Genomic DNA, 26,675 nt, shown 5'->3' on the forward strand with positions numbered 1-26,675 from the left:
TGGTCATACATAGCCAGATCAGACAACTTAACAATTTTTGTTGTCAGCAAGTGGCTTCACCTACATGAGACCTGGCCATCCTTAGAGATGATGTCCATATCTGGAAGAAATTAGATCTTGGCACCTACAACAAAATTTTGCACATAGTGAGGAACAGTAGAAGTGGTTGTATGAATACCGCATACATACACAAATGGGGCCTTAGTATGACCATATCTTTCATCCTGGTCATTTTAAAACCATCAGATATGTGTCAACTTTAAAAGTGGAAGCCAATACATGGGACAATCTTGGGACACTCTTCCCAATAGAACCCCCTTTTTCCCACTGTTCCTAATATTCATGATCCATCTCTACTTATTCCCTCTCAATACATATGATCCCCCCTCTACTTACTTTCTCTAGTACACGTGACCCCCCCCCCCCCCCCCCCCGATTACACTCCCCATATTCATGAGTGTCTCCAGGAGTGTCTAAAGTTCTGCTTTAGACACTTCTGGACCATTTAGGCAAGTGTATCAGACTAGCTATTCATATGTAACCTACATTACCACTAAATTTTGTTATAAAGAGTTTTATTTTTGCCATACATACAGTACCTCTATCTAAAGATATAGTTTCTCTATATCTTACAGGAAGTGTGTCTCTTTATGTAACGCTATATACTTTTGTAAGGTATTGAAGGTTAAGGCAGGGTTAAGGCATAACAATGCATTGCTTTTAAATGGAATGTATGGTGAAAATTTTGTAAATATAAAGTTGGAAAAAATAATAAAAAAGAAAATAATAAAAAAGAAAACTACTGCCACCATCCACTGCCCTGCTGACACCAATCTCTGACCTACTGACACCGTCTACTGCTTTACTGACACCGTCAGTATATATACACATGCACACACATATGTGTTTGAGCATTTAGGTGCACACCCTAATGCAACAGGCTGCGCACACCTATGATGATGATTGTGTCTTAATTTATTATAATTTCAACTAAAAAATACAAAAATGTAAACTTATTTGAAGTACCAAATATAATATTGCATGAATATTTAGTGTTCTTATAAACAGACAGCAGATTTTCCTTTAGGGCCCATTTCAAGTGTTTTTACCTTATCCATAGCTCCTTTTGTAGAAAAACACAAATTGTTATTTACAGAGCTCAGTAGCTAAAGCAGCACACAACTCATCCTAACTTTCCCCTTTCCCCACCAGTACAGCTCTGCCTGATGTTTCAAACAGACAATGCTTCAGAAGGGAAACTGTGCCTGCTGTACTGCCTCTTTAGAAAACCCATATTGAAGAATTCAATTAACCTTTCATTAAAGATTTCTGGTGGTAGGTCCCTTTTTCCCAATTTTATTATCAGAATTAGATTTTAGGCTCTTGAAAATTTGATTTTTACCTCATTAAAGAGACTTTCTGATTGAGGAAAAGGAGGGAGAGGGGAGGCAAACTGACATAGATACACACCTACAGGAGCCTACCAAACCTTTATATTGTGACAAATAGCATGCCATTCTCAAAGACTAAACCTCAGCACTTATGGGCAGTGATTGAAGCTTTCCGCTGTGCCCCACCCAATACATTCCTATTAGCCCACCTTACTGGCCAATAGGGAATTTTTAAGGTGGTAGGAAGGTGCAAACACGGTTAAGCAATATCAAGAACCTCTTAGATTATGCCTATTGGAGGGGCCTGAGATTTAGTCATGACATGAAGGTTTGGGAGGCTTCTGCAGGCACCGTATGTATACCTGCATTTCATACTTGCTGCACTTTTCCCCCACCCCATCCAATGACAGAGCCTCTTTAAGTTCAAGTTGTTTTTCCATATGACGAGTGAGCATTGTTATCAACCATACTTTGTAGCCAACTCCAAAACAATATAATAGCTTCAAGATAATGATATTGATGATGATATTTATGGATACAGAGGATACTAATATTGAATGTTTTATTGCTACGGCATACTGTACTTCCACACTTTGGAAAATTAAGGTAAATGCTCACACCTAGGCCTGCGATTTAGACTAGGATTACAATTATTTTAATCCCACTGTTATTGTAGTCATTATTTACAAATGGTAAACCCTGCCATCTCTTATCTTCACTGGGTTGATTAAGTTAGTTCTCATAGTGTAAAGACAATAGTTCTCTATTCAGTTTAGTTTATTCATTAACAAAGAAACCTTACTGTCACATTCATTTGGATAGTCATATGACTGAAAGTGAGCTAATGACCAGATATAGTTCAATGACCCTCTGAGGGGTCACTAACTGTGATAGCTCCATTCACTTATTAATCATAAGGGCAGAGTTCATAACACAGCTTGTGATGTCATCCTAGCTGCCATTTTGTCACTAGCAAATTGCATTGTGCTGCAGATTGCCAGCCCTATAGGAAGGCATATATTAATACGAAAAAGCTTAAACTGGGAGAAAAAATATTTTTAAAGCACCTAACACAATATTGTTGGGCACAATAACAAGAGTTAGGGGATACAGTTGTAGCGTTAAAAAGTGGTGGTAATTGAGCAAAAAGTTCATATATGATAAATTCAATAGCACAAAAATGTATAAGTAAAAATACAGTCCATCTGGAAAACTCCAATGAAATGAAGAAAAGAAGAGCCGTCACCAACACCCAACATAACTGACTCTTACCGCCAGTGTATGGGATATACACATTAAGCAAATCACTGAAAGATCAGATCCACAACTCTTGTTCATCAAACGGTCCACTAATGAGGCAAGAGATCCTTTTTCCACAGACCCACCAGAGACAAATAGCTTAATCTTTTCAACCTTGGCTAAGAGATATACTCCACAGGTACAGCACGGTGGTCACATATATGGGAATGAAAAAATACTCTCATTGCGCAGGCATCCATAGAAAGGGTAAATTTATTCCATTAAAAACTAGATGTGTGCAAAGTAGGCATAGGGAAAGCATCCAGCGCTTCCTACCAACAAGATGGTGGCCACTCCTCTGTCCACACCACTACGTCACTCGTCCCTTGCTCAACCCAACGTTTCGTCACAAAGTGCATCTTCAGGGGCGTGGTCATGACACTGCTATTTATAAGGGATGGACTTGGATGTGAGGCCGGATATTGAGTGTGATCCACCAGGCGGAAGTAATCACCTCCCGACCAATGAACAGCGCAATCACATATTACGTGTGATCCACGGGGCAGAAGTCATCATCTCCCGACCCATGAACCGCACAACCCGGAAGTTGTGTGCGTTCCACAGGGCAGAAGTGACGATCACGGCCAGTGGCTATAGCCGCCATAGCCGCAAGCACTGATCATTGTATTCTGACAGCTGGGAACCCACCCACTGCCAGAATAAAATAGCGCAGCGAGAGGGACTCCCCAATCAACACTGACTACATTTAGTGATTACTGGATAACAGACTGAAGAAATCTGTTGTCAGGCCATTTATTTCAACAATGTTTCCATAACTTTATATGTGCATTTAACATATATTATTAACAATTCTTAAAAACTCCCTTGTGTAGACATTCAAAAGCACTGAGACCGCTGCTGGGTGCCACCATCTTGAATGTGATATCAGCAGCCCCAATACACTCAGAGCTGTCATCTAAGTGACTCCCAATAGTATTCTCCTTTGCTCCTCTTCTGGCTGCTACATGAAAGGGGAGGTGAGGGGAGGGGCAGAGAAGCTGGGCCAGCACAGAGTATAACTAGACACTCCCACACGAGGAGAAAGGTATAACTTATGGAGAGCTAGGGGACTGTGGTAGGGAATGACTCTACCTGGAGTAGTCAAATTTTCCAGCAAGTTTCGATGTAAAAATACTGTGAATAAACATTTAAAACCCTTAAATGTGCTTTTATCTGCATTTTTTGTAACAGGGTTTCCTAAAATAAATGAGAATTCAATTAAACCATTAAATTGTTTAAGTATAATACACATACCAAGTAAGGAAAAAATAATATTTTTTGTTGTAAGTTAATTAGATATATAGAGAATGAATTAAAAAAATATTGCAGTGATAAAAAGCAATTCAGGATAATGAAATGTCCCATAATGACAAAAGATTGGCCTTTGACTTGCCATATTAAAAAATGTAAGAATAAAAACTGAGACCCCATATGGAATAATGGAAAGTTATCTAATTACTTAGCTAGAGAACATATTATAAAATGAGGTGCAATAGGAGAATGTGCCTGTTGAGTAGCAATTACATCTCCCACTGGTGTACTCTATTCTACTCTACACCAATTATTTATCACATTCTCTTGTGTATGGCTATCAGAAAATCTTAAATGGCCCAATTTTAAGGTAGGTACTTCTGATTGCAGGTTGCCCATATCTAGAGGGACTGGCCCTATATAATCCTCTGCTAGTCCTTTACACCTCATTTTCTATCTGCTGCCAGTGTTTAGAAATTACTAGTGTAAATCAAACCAGGATTTTCAAACTGTAGATGCTGGGCTGATTATGGGATGTAATTTCAGATTACTGCGCTTGTATGTACTAAATTACAAGTATCCAACAATTTGTAGAAATAACAAAGTAGGACCACAATTTAGAAAACAAACTCTTCATTCCAGGTGAAAAGGTGATCCATCTATCAAATGAAAAATTTGAAATGTTGCTTGATTGTCCCAAAAATCATGAATTTTATTCTCAAATTTGATATGCATTTTCAAACTACTCTTCAGTTCATCTCTCTTTATCAAGTTCCTCTGCCCTTGAAATGTACACCATGCATAGATTTTTATTTTTTTTATAAACTATGGCAAATGATGTTGGCTAATATTTGTTATACAGCAACATCAGAAATGAGATGAGATCACATTTAGTTGGGATGCAGCTTTAATGAAAGCTTAAAATTTTAGATAAGATATCGTGAGCCAGACCACCACAAACGACCCCCCCCTTTTTTTTTCTCCCCCCCCCCCCTCTTTTTTTCTTTTTTTATTTCTTCTTTACATGCTATATATCTTACCACTGAAAATTGATACTTTGACTAATTGTCTGATTATTAACTTTCTCTTTCATCCTTATATTTCTGAGTGTATAAAATTATCATAGTGGTAAGATAGGTTCATATCCCTACTATAATGTTAAATATATTGAATGTATATTATTTATTCATGCTTTACATTTCTTTGTTTATTTTTTCTTGTGAAAATTAAATAAACATATTCAACAAGTAAAAAAAAAAAATTAGATAAGCTTGCTGTTATTTTAGTAAAAGAATTTTGCAGTCCTGGATTTCTGGTGTATTAATTTTCAGAAAATTGGAAACAACGTAAAAGTAATAAAAACAGTTTTTACTGCTCATGTTACATTGTAATTGTTTCAGTTTCCACCCCAAAAAATGTTGCTGCATACCAGTATAAACAAAACCGACAACAAAACCGTGGATTTTTGTCCGAAGGGTGTGAGCTCCAACTTGTCTTGCATACACACGGTCACACAAATGTTGGCCAACAATTACGAACGTAGTGAAGTACAAGACATATGGCGAGCTGATAAAAAGGAAGTTCAATAGTCATGTGATGATCTCCATTACGACCGCTAGTTTTACAAGACCGAGCGCTTCTAGCTCGTCCTTGATTCTGAGCATGCATGCTTTGTATTTTGGACTTTTGTCTGACGGACTTGTGTACACACGATCGGAAAGTCCTACAACACACATTTGTTGATGGAAAATTTGAGAAAATGCTAGACAACATTTGTTGGTGGAAAGTCCAACAACAATTGTCCGATGGAGCATACACACGGTTGGACTTACCGCCAACATGCTCACATCCAACATTTCCTGTCGGGAAATCCAATCGTGTGTACGTGGCATAAGGTTCAGTAAAGTGTTCAAAACATTAAAAAAAATCTTCGTGATAAATACTTTTAGAAAAAAAAATTTTTTTTCAGAAGTATTGAGGCTAAACAGAAAGTTACACATGATTATTACTAATCTTTCTTCCTTTATCCATCAGATCCTATAATGCGGTAAGTCCTTTAGAACACCCTCCCCAAGTACTGCCTGTAGAACCATAGAGTAGTTTAGTAATGTATTAAAGAGTATGTTATCATACCTCCCAATTTTTTGAGATGGGAATGAGGGACACCTATTAGCGAAAGTATGTAGGCATAGGACACACACCCTGCCACGCCCCCTTAACCGCTTCAGCCCCGGAAGAATTTACCCCCTTCCTGACCAGAGCACTTTTTGTGATTCGGCACTGCATCGCTTTAACTGACAATTGCGCGGACGTGCGATGTGGCTCCCAAACAAAATGGACATCCTTTTTTTCCCACAAATAGAGCTTTCTTTTGGTGGTATTTGATCACCTCTGCGGTTTTTATTTTTTGTGCTATAAACAAAAAAGTAGCGACAATTTTGAAAAAAACGCATTATTTTTACTTTTTGCTATAATAAATATCCCCAAAAAATAATTAAAAAAACATTTTTTTTTCCTCAGTTTAGGCCGTATTCTTCTACATATTTTTGGTAAAAAAAATTGCAATAAGTGATTATTGATTGGTTTGCGCAAAAGTTATAGCGTTTACAAAATAGGGGATGGTTTTATGGCATTTTTTATTAATAATCACATCGGACATTTTTGACACATTTTTAGGACCATTGTCATTTATACAGCAATCAGTGCTGTAAAAATGCACTGATTCCTGTGTAAATGACACTGGCAGTGAAGGGGTTAACCACTAGGGGGCGGGGAGGGGTTAAGTCAGTACTAGGGAGTGATTTCTAACTGTAGGGGGGATGGGCTGTGTGTGACACGTCACTGATCTCTGCTCCAGATGACAGAGAGCAGAGATCAGTGAGACTGTCACTAGGCAGAACGGGGAGATGCTTGTTTACATCAGCATCTCCCTGTTCGTCCTCTCCGTGAGGTGATTGTGTGTCTCCCCGCGGCGATCGAGTCCGCGGGACCCGCGACCTGACTAACGGAGCTTCCGGCCGGCGCACGCACGCAATGGCACGGCGGGGATTTCAAATGGGACTTACAGGTACACCCATTTGCCCAGCCGTGCCATTCTGCCGACGTACATCGGCGTGCGCCGGTCGGGAAGTGGTTAAAGGAGAATTATAAAAAAAAAATAAAAAATTTGTTAAACCCACAAGTGCTTTTTTTAGCACTACTATTCCTTTATATTGGCTTTTGAAATTTACAAATGCAGCAATTTGGAAATTGGATGAAAGGTTTAGCCCTGTGAAACACTTTTTGAAAGATTTAATATACAATTATATAGATCAGACCAAAATGAGGGACAAATAAGAAGGAAAAAGGGACAGAGGGACTTTGTTTCTAATATGGGACAGTCCCTCATAATCAGGGACAGTTGGGAGCTATGTGTTATCCCAACATTTCATATTCCTGATATGTGCCTATTGTACCGTGTACTGTTAAAGTGGAACTTTACCCATGACAGTTTAATAATTAATGTTCTTTAACATAAGAACATACAATCCACATTAATAATTATTCTACCAAAATGAGTGTGTGCTTTATATTGCCTCCAGCATTGTTTCTGTTTCTTCTTGCTGGAAGCCACCATTTTGTTGAGGCCCAGAACAGTCACTTCCTTATTAGAGGCTCTCCCCCTCTCCTTGATCTCCAAAACTGTCACTTTCTGTAAATAAAATATGTACATTTCCAGCCTTGATTGTATGTCTTGGCTTAGCTAGATAGGAAGGCTGACAGAGGCTTTACAGTGCTGAAGTTCACAGGCTGCCCATGAGGGAGGAAGGAGAGAATATCAGAGGGATAAGATAATACACTATCCTTGTAAGTCTTTTGTGTCTCCCTGGCAGCAGCGTTTGTACTGTCACCTCTCCTGCTTTTGTTTTTTCCTCTCCATTCTTGTTGTTCCCTTCCCCTTCAGCAACAGTAAATGTTAAATCAGTCAGTTAATTGGCCTCTAGTGGCTCTGATTTTAGGCACAGTGCTGAGAACTGAGAGCGACTGAGGATATATATACACCCTTTTTGCCCTACGCTGTGCCCTGTTTTAAACTAAATGAGTTGTTTTACAAGCTAAGGGTTCACACATTGCAGAGTTGAATACAGCAATGTTAAACCCAAAATGAAAAATGTAATATATTACAGCTTACCAATCATTAGATGTGGTGGCTGCAATCAGTTTACTTTTCTTTGGCCTTTCACGTTTGTTTCACCTGGTGAACACATCTCTTGTATTGGTGGGACACAACTCGGGAGCGCAGCAGACAGCAGCATTGTCAGTTGGGGGGGGGGGGGGGGGGGGGTAGTGTTAACTGTATTAGCAAATTTAGAACTACTAGAAAATTAAACCCAAACTCCAGTGTTAAGTGGTTTGTCTCATGTTCATGTAAACTGATGCATTCTGCTGGAGAACAAAAGACTTACTGGCTGGATTACCAAATGAAAATAGAAGAAAGAAAAACTAAAACGGAAAACTAATGCAGCCATCACATATAAGAATTGGTTAGCTGCAATATAATAAATGCTTTTGGGTTTAATACTGCTTTGACAAGTAGTTCTCAATACAGTAAAGCTGGTTTACTGAAGTAGTATATTTTTCACTTAGGTCAGTGATGTTGTTTTCCATTCAATCATTCGATCATGTGAAAAGAAATTTCTATCTTTTAAATTCCTCCGCATTGAGTGTTCAAATTGAGCACAGGTCCACTTGGCTAAACCTCAAATATACTTTGTATCACTTGTTGTCTGCTTCCAAATGTTCTCTATATCTGCAACAGACTATTGATATTGAGGCCATTTTTGTACCATAAGCATTATGATTTTGAACCTCTAGCATTAAATTGCCATGACAAATGCACTCTTCCTGGTTAACATATTGTCCTATACCCTCTTATACTGAGTTAAGCCTTAAATCATATATATAGGAAGATTACTAAAACAAAATTTGTGAAGGAACGGGCATTAAAGTGGTTGTTAAGCCACATGTACATATTTATACTATAAAAAAAGAAAAGTCGATTATACCTCATTTCTGAGCGCTGATCGGCGATCATGTGACCGTCTGGCTCTCTGCTCTCCTCCTCCCCTCCCGACTGACTTCAGCGGGGGAATCTCGTCCCCGCCCGCTGCATCTGTCAGACGGGGAGAGGAGAGAGTCAGCCGGTCACGTGATGGCCAATCAGCGCTCAGAAATGAGGTATAATCAGCATTTTTTTTTTATAAATCACATACACAGGGGCACACTGCATTAAGAGTCAGCACTGATAGTATAAATATGTACATGTTATTCCAGCAGCGGGGGGGGGGGGGGGGCTGTCACTAGCTGACAGACAGGGAGGGAAGGGGGGAAAGGACAGAGGAGGACAGGAGCGCTTCGGATGGCAGAGGCACATAAACTGACCACGGTGTCAGGCCTCAGCAGCCATGATAAACCATGGTCAGTTTAGGAAGAGGAGGGCATAGCCAGACAGGATCAGACAGGTATTTCAGGTGATACAAATTACACAGCACAAGCAATGTGCTGTATAACATGCTTTAAATGGACAGGGTCCATTTTATTTATTTTTTAGGTTAACAAACACTTTAAATATAATTGTCAAATACATCCCTCAACCTTTACAGTGTGGATCAAAGGTAGCTTGAAGGGTCTGGAGCTCTGAAATGCATAGTGTCAATCTTTAATAAAATTAAACTTGCTCATTTTATCAAACTGTAGCATTTTTCTTTTGCAGTGATATCTCCTACGTGATTCTAAAACACTCTAAGTTAGTTATATGCTTACCAACCACTCTAGTCACTGGTAAACTTTGTTTTACTCAATTGTTGACAAATGATAAGTTTAGTAAAAAAAAAAAAAGTTGACAGGGCATTGACTGTGCAAAATATAGTAATGGCAACCAATCAGAATTAATATTTTTACCTTATTTCCTCCAGTATGGCAAAATGTTATTACTTGGGATGGGCTAAGGCTTTCTGTAACATCATTGATCTAGCACTACCAAATTAAATTAGTCAGTATATTTGTATTTACAAGCAAAGGATATTTGTATTTACAAGCGAATCAAATTTCTATTCTCCACCAATCCATTTTTTTGCCACCAGGATGGACCAGATGTATAATAATAACACATGGAGCCTATTGATCTCTGTGGGAAGATAAAGGGAGTGGCCTAGCACGTTTCATCTATTCGTGATCTAACATCCACTTACAGTGATGTGTATAAATACATTGCCCTCACCTAACGAAAGAAATCAATCAGCTATGGATTTCCTTCTCAACAAGATTCCAAGGTAAAACAGGAGCACGTGAAACATCAACTGAATTAGTATTGCCATATTTTTTCCATACAAATACATTTTATGGACATTACCATTTAAAAATCAAATTAGAGTGTTTTACAATTCTTCTATGTTCTGTGGCTATAAGAAACTCAAAAAAAGATTTTCTGGATTCTTATCCTGTATTGCACATATCATAATTGGAAAATGACATGTGTGTCATTGTAATGATTGAGCAGGTGGACTTCCTTTTTTAATCTGGGATATAGTCAGGCAGTGCTTGTCTGTTTATTTTTTGCATATTGTATATTGTAAGGCAGATGCCCCTTTTCTTTCTGCTATAGAGGCACATTGGAAGTCAGGGCAAATATCTCCAAGGTAAGGATAATTACCCTCCTAGACAGTTGTCACTGAAACAGGTGTCCCCATTGGAAGACTTCCTTTGTATTCCCCTATATTCATTTTGGTGACAAATCTCAGATATGATGGACACCAGGATTTACAGGACATACAACATACAGTTTGAAACTCCCCAGCAGGGACACAAGCAGCTATAAAAGCAGGGGTACTAACCAGTGTTAATTTCGTCAACAAAAACATTTTCGTCATAATTTTCGCCAGCGGCATGTTTCCAGTGACAAAACTAAACGAAAATTACGCCACTTTTTTTTGTAAACGAACAAAAACGGAATGAAAGTGTGAGGGAGGGACGTTTACCCACGTGAACTCGGTTTCCTTGGGGCTCTGCCTGTAAAGCCTGTGAGTGCTTCCCCTCCCAGCAAGCAAGGTAGCGACTGTAGTGTGCTTAGTGGTGTGGCGTGCTTAGCACTGTGCAGCATTACAAGCCTCCTCAGACGACCGCCCAGAGCACTGCGCATTACAGGCCTCCCGAGAGTCCCGACTCACAACTGTCCAGAGCACTGTGCATTGCAGGCCTCCTCAGACTACCCAGAGCACTGTGTAGCTTTACAGGCCTCCTCAGACAACCGTCCAGAACACTGTGCATTACAGGCCTCCTCAGACCACCGTCCATAGCACTGTGGATTACCAGCCTCCAAAGTCCTGACAGTCTCAGCCATCCAGAGGACCAGAGCACTGTGCATTTCAGGCCTCCTCAGACCGCCCAGAGAACTGTGTAGCATTACAGGCCTCTTTAGACTACCGCTCAGAGCACTGTGCATTACAGGCCTCCTCAGATCACCATCCAGAGCACTGTGTAGCATTACAGGTCTCCTCAGATCACCATCCAGAGCACTGTGCATTACAGGCCTCCTCAGACCACCATTCAGAGCCCTGTGCACATTACAGGCCAATTTTTTTTTACTCCAGGAGTATATAATGAACTTGGAAATTATAGGGAAATACTTACATAGTGCATTACAATTTAACTAAACCCATTAAATTTTAGTCGACTAAAATGTACTGCAGATTTTAGTCAACTAAATACGACTAAAACTAAAACAATTGCAGTTGACTAAAATGCGACTAAAACTAAAATGGCATTTTAGTCAAAAGACTATGACTAAAACTAAATCGAAATTTGACACCAAAATTAACAGTGGTACTAACACCTCCACCATTCTACCCAAAACTAGAAAAAAAAGTTTGAGCTATACCTAATACTAACACTTTAAAGTAAACCTGTCCAAAGGGAAATATAATGGCTGTTTTCCTTTTAATACTAGTTGCCTACCTGTCATATTAACACTTACACCTTTAATACTGTATAATCTACTGATCTGGAACAAGAATACATAGCAGGAAAGTCAGAGTATGTTCAGAGGTTCTCTGCATACCAGTTCTGGGTCATAAACTCAAAATATTGAGGCTTGAGAGTCAGCATGTCAGCCAAGTAAATTAGCTATGTCATCCTCCATGTATCTGTCATAGCAGGTGTGCTTTAAATTCCTAACAATCACCTGTAGCTTGATTACATTGCAAGTACAATCTACAGCTATGTCAAATGAATTGAAAAACTGTAGCACCTATTCTCTGAATATCCAGAGGTTTTTATACACATTCTTTCATGCAATACCGTTAATAACAAAGACTCAGTTTTCCACTAAGGAAAGTGCATGTAATTTCCTTCATTTTCCATAGGTGCAGTAATGGGAGCACGTGACACTGCACTACTCCTAGTAGAATGAGGGTGTAGTACTAGGAGCCCTGTAACAATGTTTTTAACTGCAGCCATTTGGAACTTTTTTTTATCCTATGTTTTCCATGAAAAGATCTGAATAAAATCTCATAAATAATAACATGATTTTGTTATTCCTGCCCAGTACAAATTAGTGAAAAACTGACGATGAAGAGAATTACTTGTAGCAGTCAAATTTACTGCTGGTAGATTAGCGAAAGATGATTTCTTGGCTGGGATGGCAATTTTTCCCTTGGCACTGTCTTGCTGAATAGGCCCATTAGTATTATGAGTAGTTACACACTTTTTTAATACCACATTGGTAAAAAGGAACCTAATACTGAGAGTAAGAGAAACAATGCATTTTTTATTGCCATATTTTATCCTAATAAAAAAAGTTTCTGATTTAAAAAAAATTTGATAACAGAACAACAACAGATTAATATATTTCAGCACACTCCAAACCTCTATGAGTATCACACTGGAACATTTATGCAACTTTGCAGCCAATAGATTATAACTTATACATTTTAACTAATAGATCCTAAACCTTTATTAAAGAGGGAAAACATTCATTAAGAGTGATTGTTATAAACTTATGGTAAGGTAATTAGGGTCATGTCCAAACCTTGTAAACCTCAGTGAATAAAACCTATAGAGCTGTTTGTACAATTACAAAGTGTGATTATCATTTGCGAAATGCTGTTACTTGTAGTAACAAATCAGATTTACTGAGGTCAGATAAGGGAAATATTTGTTCCGATGGGTTGCTACAGGTTATAGCACTTTCTCTTAAAAAATAAACCACATACACATGTGCATTCCTGTCCTATGCCCTTAGTAACATAGTAGTATTCTTGTGATATTAAAATACGTGTTTAAGTATTGAAGTGTACAGCGTCTCCATTAAAGAGTTGCCGGTTAAGGCCTCTGTATGCCCTTTCTCTTTCTAAGGCCAGAAACAAAGTGGTAATGAATGTGTTTCTTTCTAAGCAGATTATCTGAAGTGTAAGTGTAACTAGAGGAAAGCTGCAGGGAAGAATTAAAGTGTGTGGATAAAACAAGATGGGGAAAGTGTGTGTGTATGGGGGGGGGCGTATTCTGGAGAATATATTATGCAGGAGTAGCGATTACCATCTTGTTAAATCTTGTATATGTATGAATAACTATACCTATCCACTGGTACTATTTAGTCCCTTTATGAGTATTTTGAAATATTTGTATATCCTATTCTCCACTGGCACATTGGATGTTATATCACAGTAAATTGAATATGAGGTTTTGGAACAGTGGAAAGGCATTAGGGTATGGTGTCAGGGAAATACTTGATGGCCTGAATTTTGCCAGTTGGTGCTTGGGTTGCAAACAACATGAGTTCTATCCTTCTATCCTATTGTGTACACCACACTGGATACTGAGGTAAGTATCCATGATTTAAAACGTCACACATCTTTTAATTTTACATTTTTATCATTATGCTTCTACACTACAGTCCAAAATAAATATAGGTTCTATGATTTAACTCATGTCATACTAAATTAAGAGTGAGATAAACAAATGGCCAAGCTGCGTTACAGTACTAATGAGATAAACAAATAGTTTCACTTCCACTTTGAAACTCCACTGTTCACTAGTCTGCTCTGAAATAGACAGCATTTTTCTGTACATTATTTCGAATAAATACATAAACTAAATGCAAAGACTGATTGGAACATTTGTGTTTTGCTTGTCTGAGCTGAACATAGACCTCATCTGTTCAATTTGGCAAACTTTTCCCTACCCTCTAATAAAGCAAGGTACAGCTGACATTAAAAATACTAAAGTCCTGCAACACAGGCAAGAAATCTCTATTAAACCTAAAAGAACATGTATTACTTTTGTTATGAATGTTACTATCATTCTGATTGACTATATATACTTTAAATCATATATAGCTGAATAATCACAAAATATTTAAGGTGCGCACAACTGTTATTGCATAGTGTAAAAAAAAAAAATGAGTGGAAGCTTACAATAATCTGTGAATTGGGGGTCAGCTTGCTGAATAGCAAGCGATTCTGGAACAATGAACTTGTATTGATCAGCCAATGTATCCAGTCCTAGAAAGAGTCAGGCCTATTTTAAACCGCAGAAGTAAATCCAATTGAGTGGAACGCTAAGCTGAGTGTGTTTGATGCCCATTGTGAGGATTGTGTGTAAGCCCCAAATGTACAGAATAACATGGAGTGAATCTGAGAGCAGAAGCAACCCCTGGACACCAACAGGGGCTTATTATGGCAGAAAATCATTTCAGTCCAAATGGAGGCCCAGAAACAAATGTAATATGACATGCTAATCTGTGGGGAGGTTGACACCACTAAAATAAAACATACGCAATAAGATGCTTGGGTTCAAAAACCTGCACTTGGACTACCCAGTTTTCTGTATTGATCTGCTGAGGTTTCCAAGCTAAGGTGACAAATGAAGACTTGGTGTACACATAACCACACTCTTACAATATCTTGAAAAAATACAACTTATCATATCATGTACGTCTGCATATATATACAGAAGTTTAAATTAAACATTTTATATGCATGTTTCACATAGTAAAAAATAGTACTAAACATATAGCCTATTGAATGTGTTTAGAGTTATAGGTATTCTATTATTAAATTTCTATTACTTTACATCTAGTGGAGAGTGTAACCAAAAACAAATATTTGATATGTAGTATAGAAGTTTTTACAATATGCAATAAAAATTTGAAATCTATAGGGGTCACAATTATATAAAAACATGTGTGCGTGTAAGTTCCCTAAATGTATAATAACATACAAAATATTTGTTTAATGTAAAATATGAAAATGTAAAAGAAATTTTTAAAAATTGTATTATTAATATTGTTGTTATTCCTATCATTATTTACTAACATTGATATTTTATTATTATCATTATTATTATTGTTAATAGTAATAATGCTGTTGTTTTTATTGTTAGCATTTATGTATCTATTTATTTCAATTGTCATGATTATTATTATCATTATTATTGCTATTATTATTAGTGATATTATTATCATCATCATCATTAATGAATTGTAATTATTATTATCACTCCTGCTCTGTTGCTGTTTTTTTGTTGTTATTATTATTATTATTTTATTTAAGTATGGTATTTCTTTGTTGGAACATATTGATTGTATTAGAAAAAAAGCTGTTTTTATAAAACAAAAACAAAAACAACAAAAAAAAAGAAACATTCCATACACATCTGCCTTTTTAAATGTATTTCATTGAAATACTTATATTTTCACGTCTTTTGGAGCCAATAGTTACATATATATATATATATATGAATTTATTAAGTTAATTCCATATATAATTATAATTATAATATAATTCCATATATTTTTTTTCGGAATGTAGCTGAAGAGGACAAGTAAAAACGGTTGAAACATACTATTTTAAACGAATGTAAATGAATTGTTCTGTAAAAATGGCAAATATGTTTTATTTAGTTAAAAAAAATTAAAAAATGAAACATAAAATTCCTCATTGAGGAACACTGGAATAAACGACAAGGAGGTGTGAATGCAGTGCATGATATACGGAGCACTGACTATACAACCAGTTCAGATTAGGAATAATATTGCGACAAATGAAAATATTTGTGTCTCATGTAACAAACGCCTTCAAAACTGTAGAAACGCTTTCAGTATCTATATATAAAGCAGGATCCCTGATCCCTGAGCAGTGTGAAGTGCAGACACCTATATAGTGATAGCCTGTGATAGAAGCCGGCAGGTGTGTACAGTGCAGCCTCTTCATTTGTATGCAGCACCTCGCACTGTCAGACACTCTAGATTGGCAGATTAATGCTCAGATAACGCCGAGAAGGGGATCCTACCGTCTAATTCAAGCGCTTGTTTCCACTATTGATCCATGCAAATAAATGGAGATTCTGCTCCACCAAATTGTCGTAAAAAACACACGCCAAATGATCGAAGCAAGCGTCGGCTTATCAATCCTATCCTACCCTGGGATCCTTAGCAGTTAACGCTCCCAGGTCCATGATGGGGACATGTGCTGCTATTTGGGGCCCCTATTGGTGCTGCTATTTGCTATCTAGGGGCCCCAAAACATTTTCTACTTTTCAACAAATCAGTTGATCAGTTGACTGACATTTTTTCCAGTCCAGTGAAGATATATCTGGCTGGTATTGCAACAAACAAGATCACCCTGAGTTCTTTGTGTGTGTGTGTGTATATATATATATATATATATATATATATATATATATATATATATATATAGATATATAGAGCCAGTATCAAACCGAACATGATATTAGATAATATATATATATATATATAGTGAAATGGTGGCATTGTTGTATTATTGGCCCCTTAGTGTATATAGGCACGTTATTTGCTGTGCACTGTATAGCAGATGTGGAGCAAACTGTAGAGATCTATACAGAAAAGCAATGTGTTCAGAATATATATGAGCCTGAATAGTGGAATGGTGGCATGCTTGTGCTCAGGGCCCATAGGTGTATATAGCAGACAGGTATATGGAGCACACTATAGAGACATATACAGAAAAAAAAACGTGTTCAGAGTATGTATATGAGGCAGAATAGTGGAATGGTGACATGATTGTGTCCAGGACCCCTTAGTATATAGGCACATGGTGTACAGCAGACAATGTACAACATGGAGCACAGTACTGTACACTGTAGATTTACACAGAAAAGCAATGTGTTCAGAATATATATGAGACAGAATAGTGGAATGGTGACATGACAGTGTGCTCAGGGCCCCTATATATACAGGCACATGGTGTACAGCAGACAACGTACATGGAGCACACTATGGAGATCTATACAGAGAAGCCATATGTTCAGAGTATATATGATGCAGAAAAGTAGAATGGCGATTGTGCTTAGGACCCCTTAGTGTATATACAGGCACATGGTGTAAAGCAGCCAATGTACACGGAGCACACTATAGAGATCTATAGATAAATCCCATGCGTTCAGAGTATATATGATGCAGAATAGTGGAATGGAGACATGCATGTTTGAACACATGGCCCCTTAGCGTATATACAGGCACATGATGTACAGCAGACAATGTACATGGAGAACACTATAGCGATCCATACAGAAGAGTAATGTGTTTAGAATAATATGTATGAAGCAGAATAGTGGAATGTTGTCATGGTTGTGCTCAGGGCCCCTATATATACAGGCACATGGTGTACAGCAGACCATGTACATGGAGCACACTATGGAGCACCATGCAGCACTGTAGCAGGCACACACACATACACACACATACACATACACACACACACATACACATACACATACACACACACACATGAGCACACACACAGCACAAAGTGCCTAAGGAGGATGGATCTGGCCCTTCCCTTTTTTGTCTTTAGAACAGATCGCCTGTGACAGCACCTCGGATTGACTGCCTGGCATTCTCCAGGGACGAATTACTGAAGACCTGCCAGTTAATTAAACCCTTAAATAAGGCTCTGCTTTCTATTAAACTCGAGGAATCCGTTTTTATAAAAATGATCACAAAGCATGCTGGGTTTCCTAAAAACGCTCAGCAATGTTCACTGGCTGGGAGAATATATGATGTGAATGCAAATGGACAAGTACATTTAGCTACATATATACAACATTAATTAACAGAACGCCAGCCTGGCTGACTCTCTGCCATCTGCATCATTTAAACCCTTCTATACACATATCCCTGTGTAAGACTATTCCTACAGTTCCAAGAACAATTAAGTATTTTCTGACCTTCTGCAAAAATACAGTAGCTCCTAAAATTTGATTTTTGTTTTCTCTCCAACTGAAGGGATAACAATAAATGACAGTCTTGTGAATAAAAACAAATGACAGTTTTGTGTAACACATGCATTATTTTGCATAGCCATATTGACTGTACAAATGGTTTCTAAAAACAACTCTTTAGGATAACTTTTTGTAGAGGGAAATAAATTAAAGTTGGATTCACTAATCAATAAACTGGGTATCACAATTAACTCAGGTGTGCCCTGGATCTGTCCTGACCTACCCAATTTTAGTGAGCTGCTCTACACAGCAGTATTTTGCTGTGTAAAGAAATAAGGCCGTATCATATGACATTTCAGAGAACCAAGAAGAAGAGTTGTTGATGATCATTACAAACGGATTTCTATGGATTAGGGCCTCCGTCCACAATCAGGCAGATAGCTTACAAATTGAAGAATTTTAAGGACCATTGCTACCCTCCTTAGCAGATGGTGTCCTACAGAGATAAGTGCATGGGCATGGTATACAATCCTGAGCCAAGTGACAGATAAATAACCCTAGGATGACAACCACAGGTATCTCTTGCTCTTAACAGCATATGGGTTTAGTCTGCAGAAGAGAAACCCTCAACATAAGGTGCAGTTACCATAGAAGAAACCACCCCCTGCCCCAGGAAAACATTCCTGCCCAAGTCAAGTTTGTAAGAACCACCTGGTTGTTCCACAATACTACCGAAACAATGTTCTGTGGACAGATGAGATAGAAGTTGCACTTTATATAACTGATGTGTTTAGAAAAAATAGGCACTGCATGCCAAATCCTTATCCCAACTGTGAAGTATGGTGAAGGGAGTATACTTCCTCTGGGCCCAGACACCATGAAATCCTTGATGATGCACAATAGTTGCATATGGGAGTTCTAAAGCACAATTCCAGCATGTATATCTGAGATCTCCAACTCAATAGAAATATCTTACAACAAACAAACAGAAGTAGAACAACAAAAGTGTAGCCCAAAATAAAAGTATCCCATTTAAAAAGGTCATATCAGAGCCAGGACCTCAATCCCATGGAAATGGTGTGACCTAAACCAGGCCATCCAGGAAAGACATCCAAGTATATACTTTACCTTAGTTGAAATAATGTTCTAGTCTGAAATAGCTTTAACTGTTCTATAGGTCTGATCAGTAGCCACAGGAAACCTTTGGTTTAAAGTAATTACCAACAGAAGATAGAAGGTTCCTTTAATTCGGATCATAAAATTTCCCATCAATGACATTGATTGCTCAAACCATTTGTTCAATAAGGACATGCCAATGTAAATGGTTGTATTTTTTCAAATGCCTGTGCTGTTATTATAACCACTTAGATGAAGATCAGATCATATAGTAGGAGTCCTGCAAAGAGAAATTATACCTATTCTGCCAATGCCTTTGTGTATGCATCAAAGTAACTCTGGGTAGTAGAATGTGTAAATGCTATCAGGAACTGGCTCCTAGCCATCCTTCCTACCAGCCATCAATACACAGATCAATAAAACAAACAAAAAAATTCTAGATACAACACCAATACAACTATCCTGAGACACAATCGGGTTAGCTGTCAGTCTTTGTACCATATTACTCTAGTTGTATTTGAAAAAGCAAAAGAATACTCCAAATAATATACCAAGGGTTGCATAATGACAAGGTGTGTTTACATTCTAGGGGAAATACAAACTCAGCCTCTGCGAGTATTGATTTATCGATTAATAGATAGGTATCAATCAATCGATATTAATTGTTTGACAATGGGTGGTAGATATGAGTAGGGGGTGTGCTCCCTGGCCTCCTAATTTCACGTGGGATTTACACTACGAAACATGAAATATAGGAATAAGGGGGGAGGTGGGCTTGTGGAACTATGTAGATCTATGGGACCTGGTTGTGTTGTAGAAGACGCATCCTAGGCTAGAAGATCCTATTGTTTGCACAAGCCATGGTGAAAGGATCAGCAGACAGATGACATGTTGCTTGTTGTATTTCCTAGAATATCAGCTATGGTATATATATAGGTCTATGGAATATATGTATCTATATATATACCCTTTGTAAGGAAAATGAGCTAGAAGGGGAAACTACACAAAAGGGATGTAGACAGACAGCATAGAAGTCACAGTGCATTGATCATGGCTCTGTAGTAAGCAGCAGAGAAGACAGTCAAGGTGACAACCTACAGAGATGAATGTACAGCAGGGAGGGTGTCTATTGGGAACATATATGGGGGGACATTTATGGTGGGGGATCTGCTCACCTGCTAGCCTGAGAGCTGACATCCTCTGGAATTCTGGCTCCTGAAGCCACTTCCACATCCTGCGAAAAGTCTCCCGGCCCGATTTGAGTTTGCTCCAAGGTTTGGGGTTCCTCAGCAGATCTGAGAGGGTCCCTTGTGATCGGCACAGTACCCTCTGGGCAAAGATCGCCTGGGGGATGCTGTACCGCTTGAGCTCAGTGGTGATCCTCTGAGCTACCTCTTTGGTATTGATCTCCTCCATTTGCCCTGAATTACTTCCATTGTTGACCTGGGAACCAGTCATGGAGTTTGGGTTCTGCTCCCTGACGGAGCCCAGAATCTGCCCATGACCCTGGGAATTTAAATGGGCATGGGGGTGGTGGGGGATCCCATTGATGGGCACCATGCCAGCCGATGTTGGGGTGAGATGTTGCTCTCCATGCCTGGGCAGCATGGCAGGGTGGTGGGCTTCGAAACCGTTGGGGGTGAGCATCTTCTCGGTGGGCATGGTGGCACTGGGGTGGGCGTAGTGGGGCAATTGCTGGGCGTTGTGTATGCCCCCCAGACCCGACCCGGAGAGCGGAGACAGGCTTTGCCCCATGCCGGAGACATCCTTGTGGTAGGGGCTGTAGAGATTGTTCATGGAAGTCAGCCCCCTGTCATCCCTCATGAGGGTGAAGCTGCCGCTGACGTTGCCCGGTATCCGCTGGTGAGGGTGATGATGATGGTGGTGGTGGTGATGGGGGAATTTGTCGGACACGGTGGAGATAGGTGGTAGGGGTTGCAGGGGGGTCAGCGTGGTGTAGGTGCTGCTCATGCTCATCCCTGGTGGGGTGTCACAAGCCATGGTCATGGTGGGATGAAGCGGCCCCGTTAAGGCATGATCGGGGGGTCGGTGGTGGTGATGGTGGTATTCTCCTCCGTCCAGGATCGATGCCATGCCCATGGATCGCGGGTGGGCAGCCAGGTGATTGCTGCGATGGCTCACCGGTCCCCTGTGATGGGGGCTGCCGCTCATCAGATCTCCAGTGGCCGGATCATGGCTCACCCCGTGCAGATCCCCAATATTGTCCATGGTCAGCTGAGCGTTCATGTTTATACGTGCAGGCTTGTGGACAACACATCTATCTGGCGTGCTGGTTAAACGTCCCAGGAATGCTTTACATGGAACTTCTGCCTTCCTCCACTTCTCTCTTCATTAGATTTCTTTTTTTTTATATGTTTTTTTTTTTATTATTATTTTTTCCTATAGCTTTAAGGCCCGTTTCCCTTGATCAGAGCATCAGCAGCAGTGATTGGAGTCTGCTCATTCCCCTCGCCATCTCTTGCCATGTCTCTCTGTTCAACGTGTATAGAGGAGTCACTGAGCTTGCCCCTGCAGCTGCCTGAGCCGGACCGAGCATGCGCAGTGGAGAGCACACGGCTCCTCGTGACGTCACTGCCACTCTTTATTTAGGTAGCAAAGGCTTCTATTTACCATGTGAAAGCCAGCTTCCAGCTACAGATCTCCGTGCACTTTACAGCAAAGAAAACTGCCCCATTCTTATTGAAATCCATTGCAAAACATGCAAAAAAAAAAAAAAAAAAGACTCTTAGGTCACGAAGAATAGATTTGGTATTTACTCTATGCAACAATGTAGCTGATGCATATTACTATAACGACAACAACTGAAATAAACAAAGGATTGATACACTGCTGCAGTTGTAGGGAAAATGTGTTTCTATTGACAGGACATGCATTGGTTTGAGGCTACAGAAGTAGGAGGACTACAAGTCCCAGTAACTGTTATAGATGCATGGTTCACCGGGGGCATCCCAACCCCATGTTCCCCAGTATCAGTATCACTTGAATGGGCTTGGACTGTCACGCTTTATATTAATTTCTAATGCCAATAAGCAGCTGATGCTAAAAGCCCAATGTAGACTCCTTTGGCAAGTGAACTGCTGCTTGCAAGGAGTGAAAGGACTACAAGTCCTAGTAACTGTCATAGATGCATTGTTCACCTGGGGCATCACAACCCCATTTTCCCCAGTATCAGTATCACTTGAATGGGCTTGGACTGTCATGCTGTATATGAATCCCCAATGCCAATCAGCAGCTGATGCTAAAAGCCCACTGTTAATAGACTCCCTTAGCAAGTGATCTGCTGCCTGCAAGAACTGAAGGACTACAAGTCTCAGTAACTGTTAGTTGTATGGTTCACCAGGGGCATCACAAACCCATGTTCCCCAGTGTGATTCCAATGCCAATCAGCAACTAATACTAAAAGCCCAATGTTAATAGACTCATTGGCAAGTGATCTGCTGCTTGCAAGGACTGGAAGGACTACAAGTCCCAGTAACTGCCATACATGCATGGTTCTCCAGTAGCATCATAGCCATGTGTTACCCTGCAGTGTGATGGTTTATTCTGACAGTGTTATCACTTGAATAGATTTGCATTATCATGCTATATATTTATTCCCAATGCCAATCAGCAGCTGATGGATAAAGCCCAATGTTAATAGACTCCCTGGCAGTGATCTGCTGCCTGCAGCTGCCAGCATGTCACACACAAGGCAGTTTACTCTTCTAATTACACCCCAGGTCCCTCCCCTTCTACTGACTTTGCATTATGAGTGTGTGTGTGTGTGTGTGCTCCTGCAAATTGAATTTTAATTTTAACTTCCGGGTTTTCCTCCAGTCAACCCATCAAGGTAAAACACTGATTCCTATTAACCAGCCAACAAATTAGCACAGCCTGGCACTGGCTGTCACCTTGATCTGATAAGGAAAAACGCATTAATAAATAGCTAAAATGCTTTCTTCTCTGCTCATATGGGGGTAAGAGAATGCAGATCTGCACGTTTATTAGAATAGCTCATTCTCCACTGTTCTAACTTTAATTTTGCTCACAGCTAAAATATATATATATACACACACACACACACACACACACACATATGAATTAAACTAATAAAATATATAACAACAAACAATTTAAAAACAATTAGACTAATAAAATATATAAGAAATAAAACATATAAAAGCATTAAACGAATAAAATATATATAATAAATATATACAAAACATTAAAATAATTAAAATATGTAAAATATAAAAATTAAAAACTTTAAAGTAATAAAATATATAAAAGAAAAAATATATATAAACATTCAACTAATAAATTATATAAAAAAACAATATAAAAATATCTGCTCAAATTATGAATGATGTTAACTAAAAAGAGCAACGAAAATAGGCAAGTATGCACAGAACAAGGCTGATATTGTCTACATAGTGTACCTTACTATTATATTACTATGGATACCTACTATATTATTTAGACAATACAAATAAATGAAAAGGTCTTTATTTTCCTTTCTGCAATCTTAGCGTTTCTTATTTTTGATTTCTCTAGCATTACCCCATGCGCTGTCCTTGGTGCTCTGAGATAGACACTGGGATAATTAGAATCATTGGCAGATTAGTCTGTGATGGAAATGACAGGGACATGCAGGTGTTAGAAGAAGCCACCATAGGATTGTACTGAAAGCAAGGACAGATGTGCCTATTGTGTAACGCCAAGCCACACAAAATCAAGGCAGCCGAAATGTCCTCTCCTTGTGTCAGCAATGGTCAGTGCACATTTAACCCTTCCCTCATTGACTCCAGCCCTGGCCATTGTACTGCACCAATGACCCCACGATCTGCCATTAGATTTACCAGCAAGAACGGTGTAAGCTTTACGCTTAGAGCTAATCCACTTTGCTACAATTCAAATGAAGTAGACAACAGTGTTACCAATTCAACAGGCATTTTTTTTTACTATTGATTAGACATTTTTTCTCCATATTCGTCTTCATGGGCAGTTAACTGGGAGTGCGGCTAATTAGCATGTAGAGAAGGGAGGAAGCTATAAAGAACTATAAAGAACGAACACCTATTAAAACCCAATGTGGGCAGACAAGACCTTGTCTATTCCTCCTTATAGCTGCTAGTATGCACAATTAAAGCAGGGTCAGTCTTCTGCCTGTTATTTGAGTGTGTCGATGAATGGCTGGATATTGATGATGGGAGTGTACAATCCAGAGCACCAAGCAGAGTGATCAGAGTACCCCCAGCACCAAGGCTAGCAATCAGTCAACCACATCAGATTGTCATTGGACTGATCTTCCAAACACCCAATTACCCGACCCAAATCATACTGTTATTGGGCTGACCTTCCAAATTACCCAGTGACCCATGCCATATTATATTGGAATTTGGCTGATCTTCCATATGCCCAATAATCCAACCCAAATCATTTTGGCAATAAATACCCAATGACCCAACCCAGATCACATTGGATATTACCCGACCCAAATCATATTGTCATTGGGCTGATCTTCCAAATTATCCAGTGACACATCCCATATTATATTGGGCTGATCTTCCAAATGCCCAGTGATCCAACCCAAATCATGCTGGCAATGGGAAGATCTTCCAAATACCCAATGACCCAACCCAAATTATATTGGATAGTACCCGACCAAAATCATATTTCCATTGGGTTGATCTTTCAAATATGTAAATACCCGACCAGCACATATTGTTATTGGCCTGATCTTCCAAATACCCAATGAATCATGAACGAACACACACACACACCACACACTGGAGTTGTATATCACCCTATAGTGTTTATACATGTGTATTATATCTATATATATTTATATCTTTTTTTTAAATATATAAATGTTATAACTGTTATATAAATGTTATATATATATAAAGGTGCGTGCACACTCTGATTAAATGTACATATAGATATATATCTATATAGATATAGATATATATCTATATCTATATATAGATATATATCTATATATCTATGTATATATAAATCAATCTATCTATCTATCTATCTATCTATCTATCTATCTATCTATCTATCTACACACATACATTCTCTTCTGATAGAATATCTATGTACGAAACAAATGCTGTCCAATTTTCTTTTTATTATTTTTTTTAGCAATTTTTTTTCTTGCGTGTGCCCTCCACAGGCGTGTCAATGAGGCACGAGTTGCCCTGGCAGTAAGACAATGTTGTGCTGTGTTGCAATGATAGCGTGCTTTCCTTTGTAATGGGCACAGGGTGACTGTAGGAGGATGGTGACGCCCCCGGCCCTTGCCGTCCATGTGTCGGTGGCGACAGCTTGCACTGGTCAGTGGATGGAGGGCTCTGCTCTTCTCCAATAGGCAGAGTGTCAAAGGTGACGCGTGAAGACTCCAAAAGCCAACAGCTGCCAGCTGGACAGTTGAATTTCTCCAGAGCTTCCTGCAAACTCTTCCATCTACCAATACATCTACATCTGTCGCTGCAAAAGTCACATAATGGACAGAGGGAGGGAAGGAGGGGTGTACATATATATTTCTTACACCCTTTCTTTCTATTTTTATAAATAAGATAATTAAAAGGCTTCAAAAACGTACCTGCAATTTAGTACAAAAGTCAATCAAGTAAAAACCAATTCCCATCAACAATCAAAAGCTCAAAAAAACAAAACAATACAAATTAATGACAATAAATACGTGCAGCCTGAATCATTAGAAGAGCCGATCAGAGTTAGGAAGCATCACTTTCGCTATATGGGGGAGATGGGGGACCCCAGACCTGGCACACCTGATAGAAGACAATGGCCAGTGAGGCTTAGGCCCAGGGTGTGGACTGAAGGCAGCCTGGGCTAAAATGGAGCACATCATGGTATTAGTAGAAGCAGCATCTGCTCATATTCTCATAGTGGTCGATATTTTTCATTCACACTCGTGTCTTTCTGCTTTGCAAGAGGGGAAAATTACACTTTTGTTAAGGTTCATTCAAGCGGCCTTCATGTGGGTGTCTGTCCTTTCTATCCAACGATTAGTTCACTAACTAAAAAAACAGCATCGCCTACTTATCTGGCCAGAAAGAAAGCCTCGCAGCCATTGCTACATAGATAAAATGATGCTTGATAAGTCTTGTTTGCCATTCGGACCCATTGTTGTGGCTGAGGATATCTGATGCCCTGCGGAAAGAAAAAAACTGTTCATAGATATGCCATCCCCAGCATCAGCTCTTCTAAATACCTGGCTCTGTCTATATAATCCATACTTATACCATCGTGTTGTTGAGTGGTTTCAATAGCTGAGACAAGTCAATAAAATTGGCTCGATTTATTATTGATAGGGATTTAACTCTCTCCCTCTCTCTTTCATTTCCACCCTCT

The 26,675-nt window shown here is 39.1% G+C and overlaps 1 protein-coding gene across 2 annotated transcripts in view; it reads right to left on the reverse strand.

Moving 5' to 3' along the window:
* The window catches only part of ONECUT1 (one cut homeobox 1), a 76,266-nt gene extending 54,269 nt beyond the window's left edge, over nucleotides 1-21,997 (reverse strand). The window contains exon 1 of one of the 2 annotated variants that reach the window (XM_073618745.1): nucleotides 20,468-21,997. In XM_073618745.1, the coding sequence (XP_073474846.1) occupies nucleotides 20,468-21,539 (1,072 nt within the window). In that variant the 5' untranslated portion in view covers nucleotides 21,540-21,997. The remainder of the gene's footprint in view (nucleotides 1-20,467) is intronic. The other variant, XM_073618744.1, reaches the window with a different exon arrangement.
* Between the last annotated feature and the right edge of the window lie 4,678 nt (nucleotides 21,998-26,675).

This window comes from Aquarana catesbeiana, linkage group LG03 (assembly GCF_042186555.1).
Source record: "Aquarana catesbeiana isolate 2022-GZ linkage group LG03, ASM4218655v1, whole genome shotgun sequence".
In the NCBI taxonomy this organism is placed as follows: domain Eukaryota; kingdom Metazoa; phylum Chordata; class Amphibia; order Anura; family Ranidae; genus Aquarana; species Aquarana catesbeiana.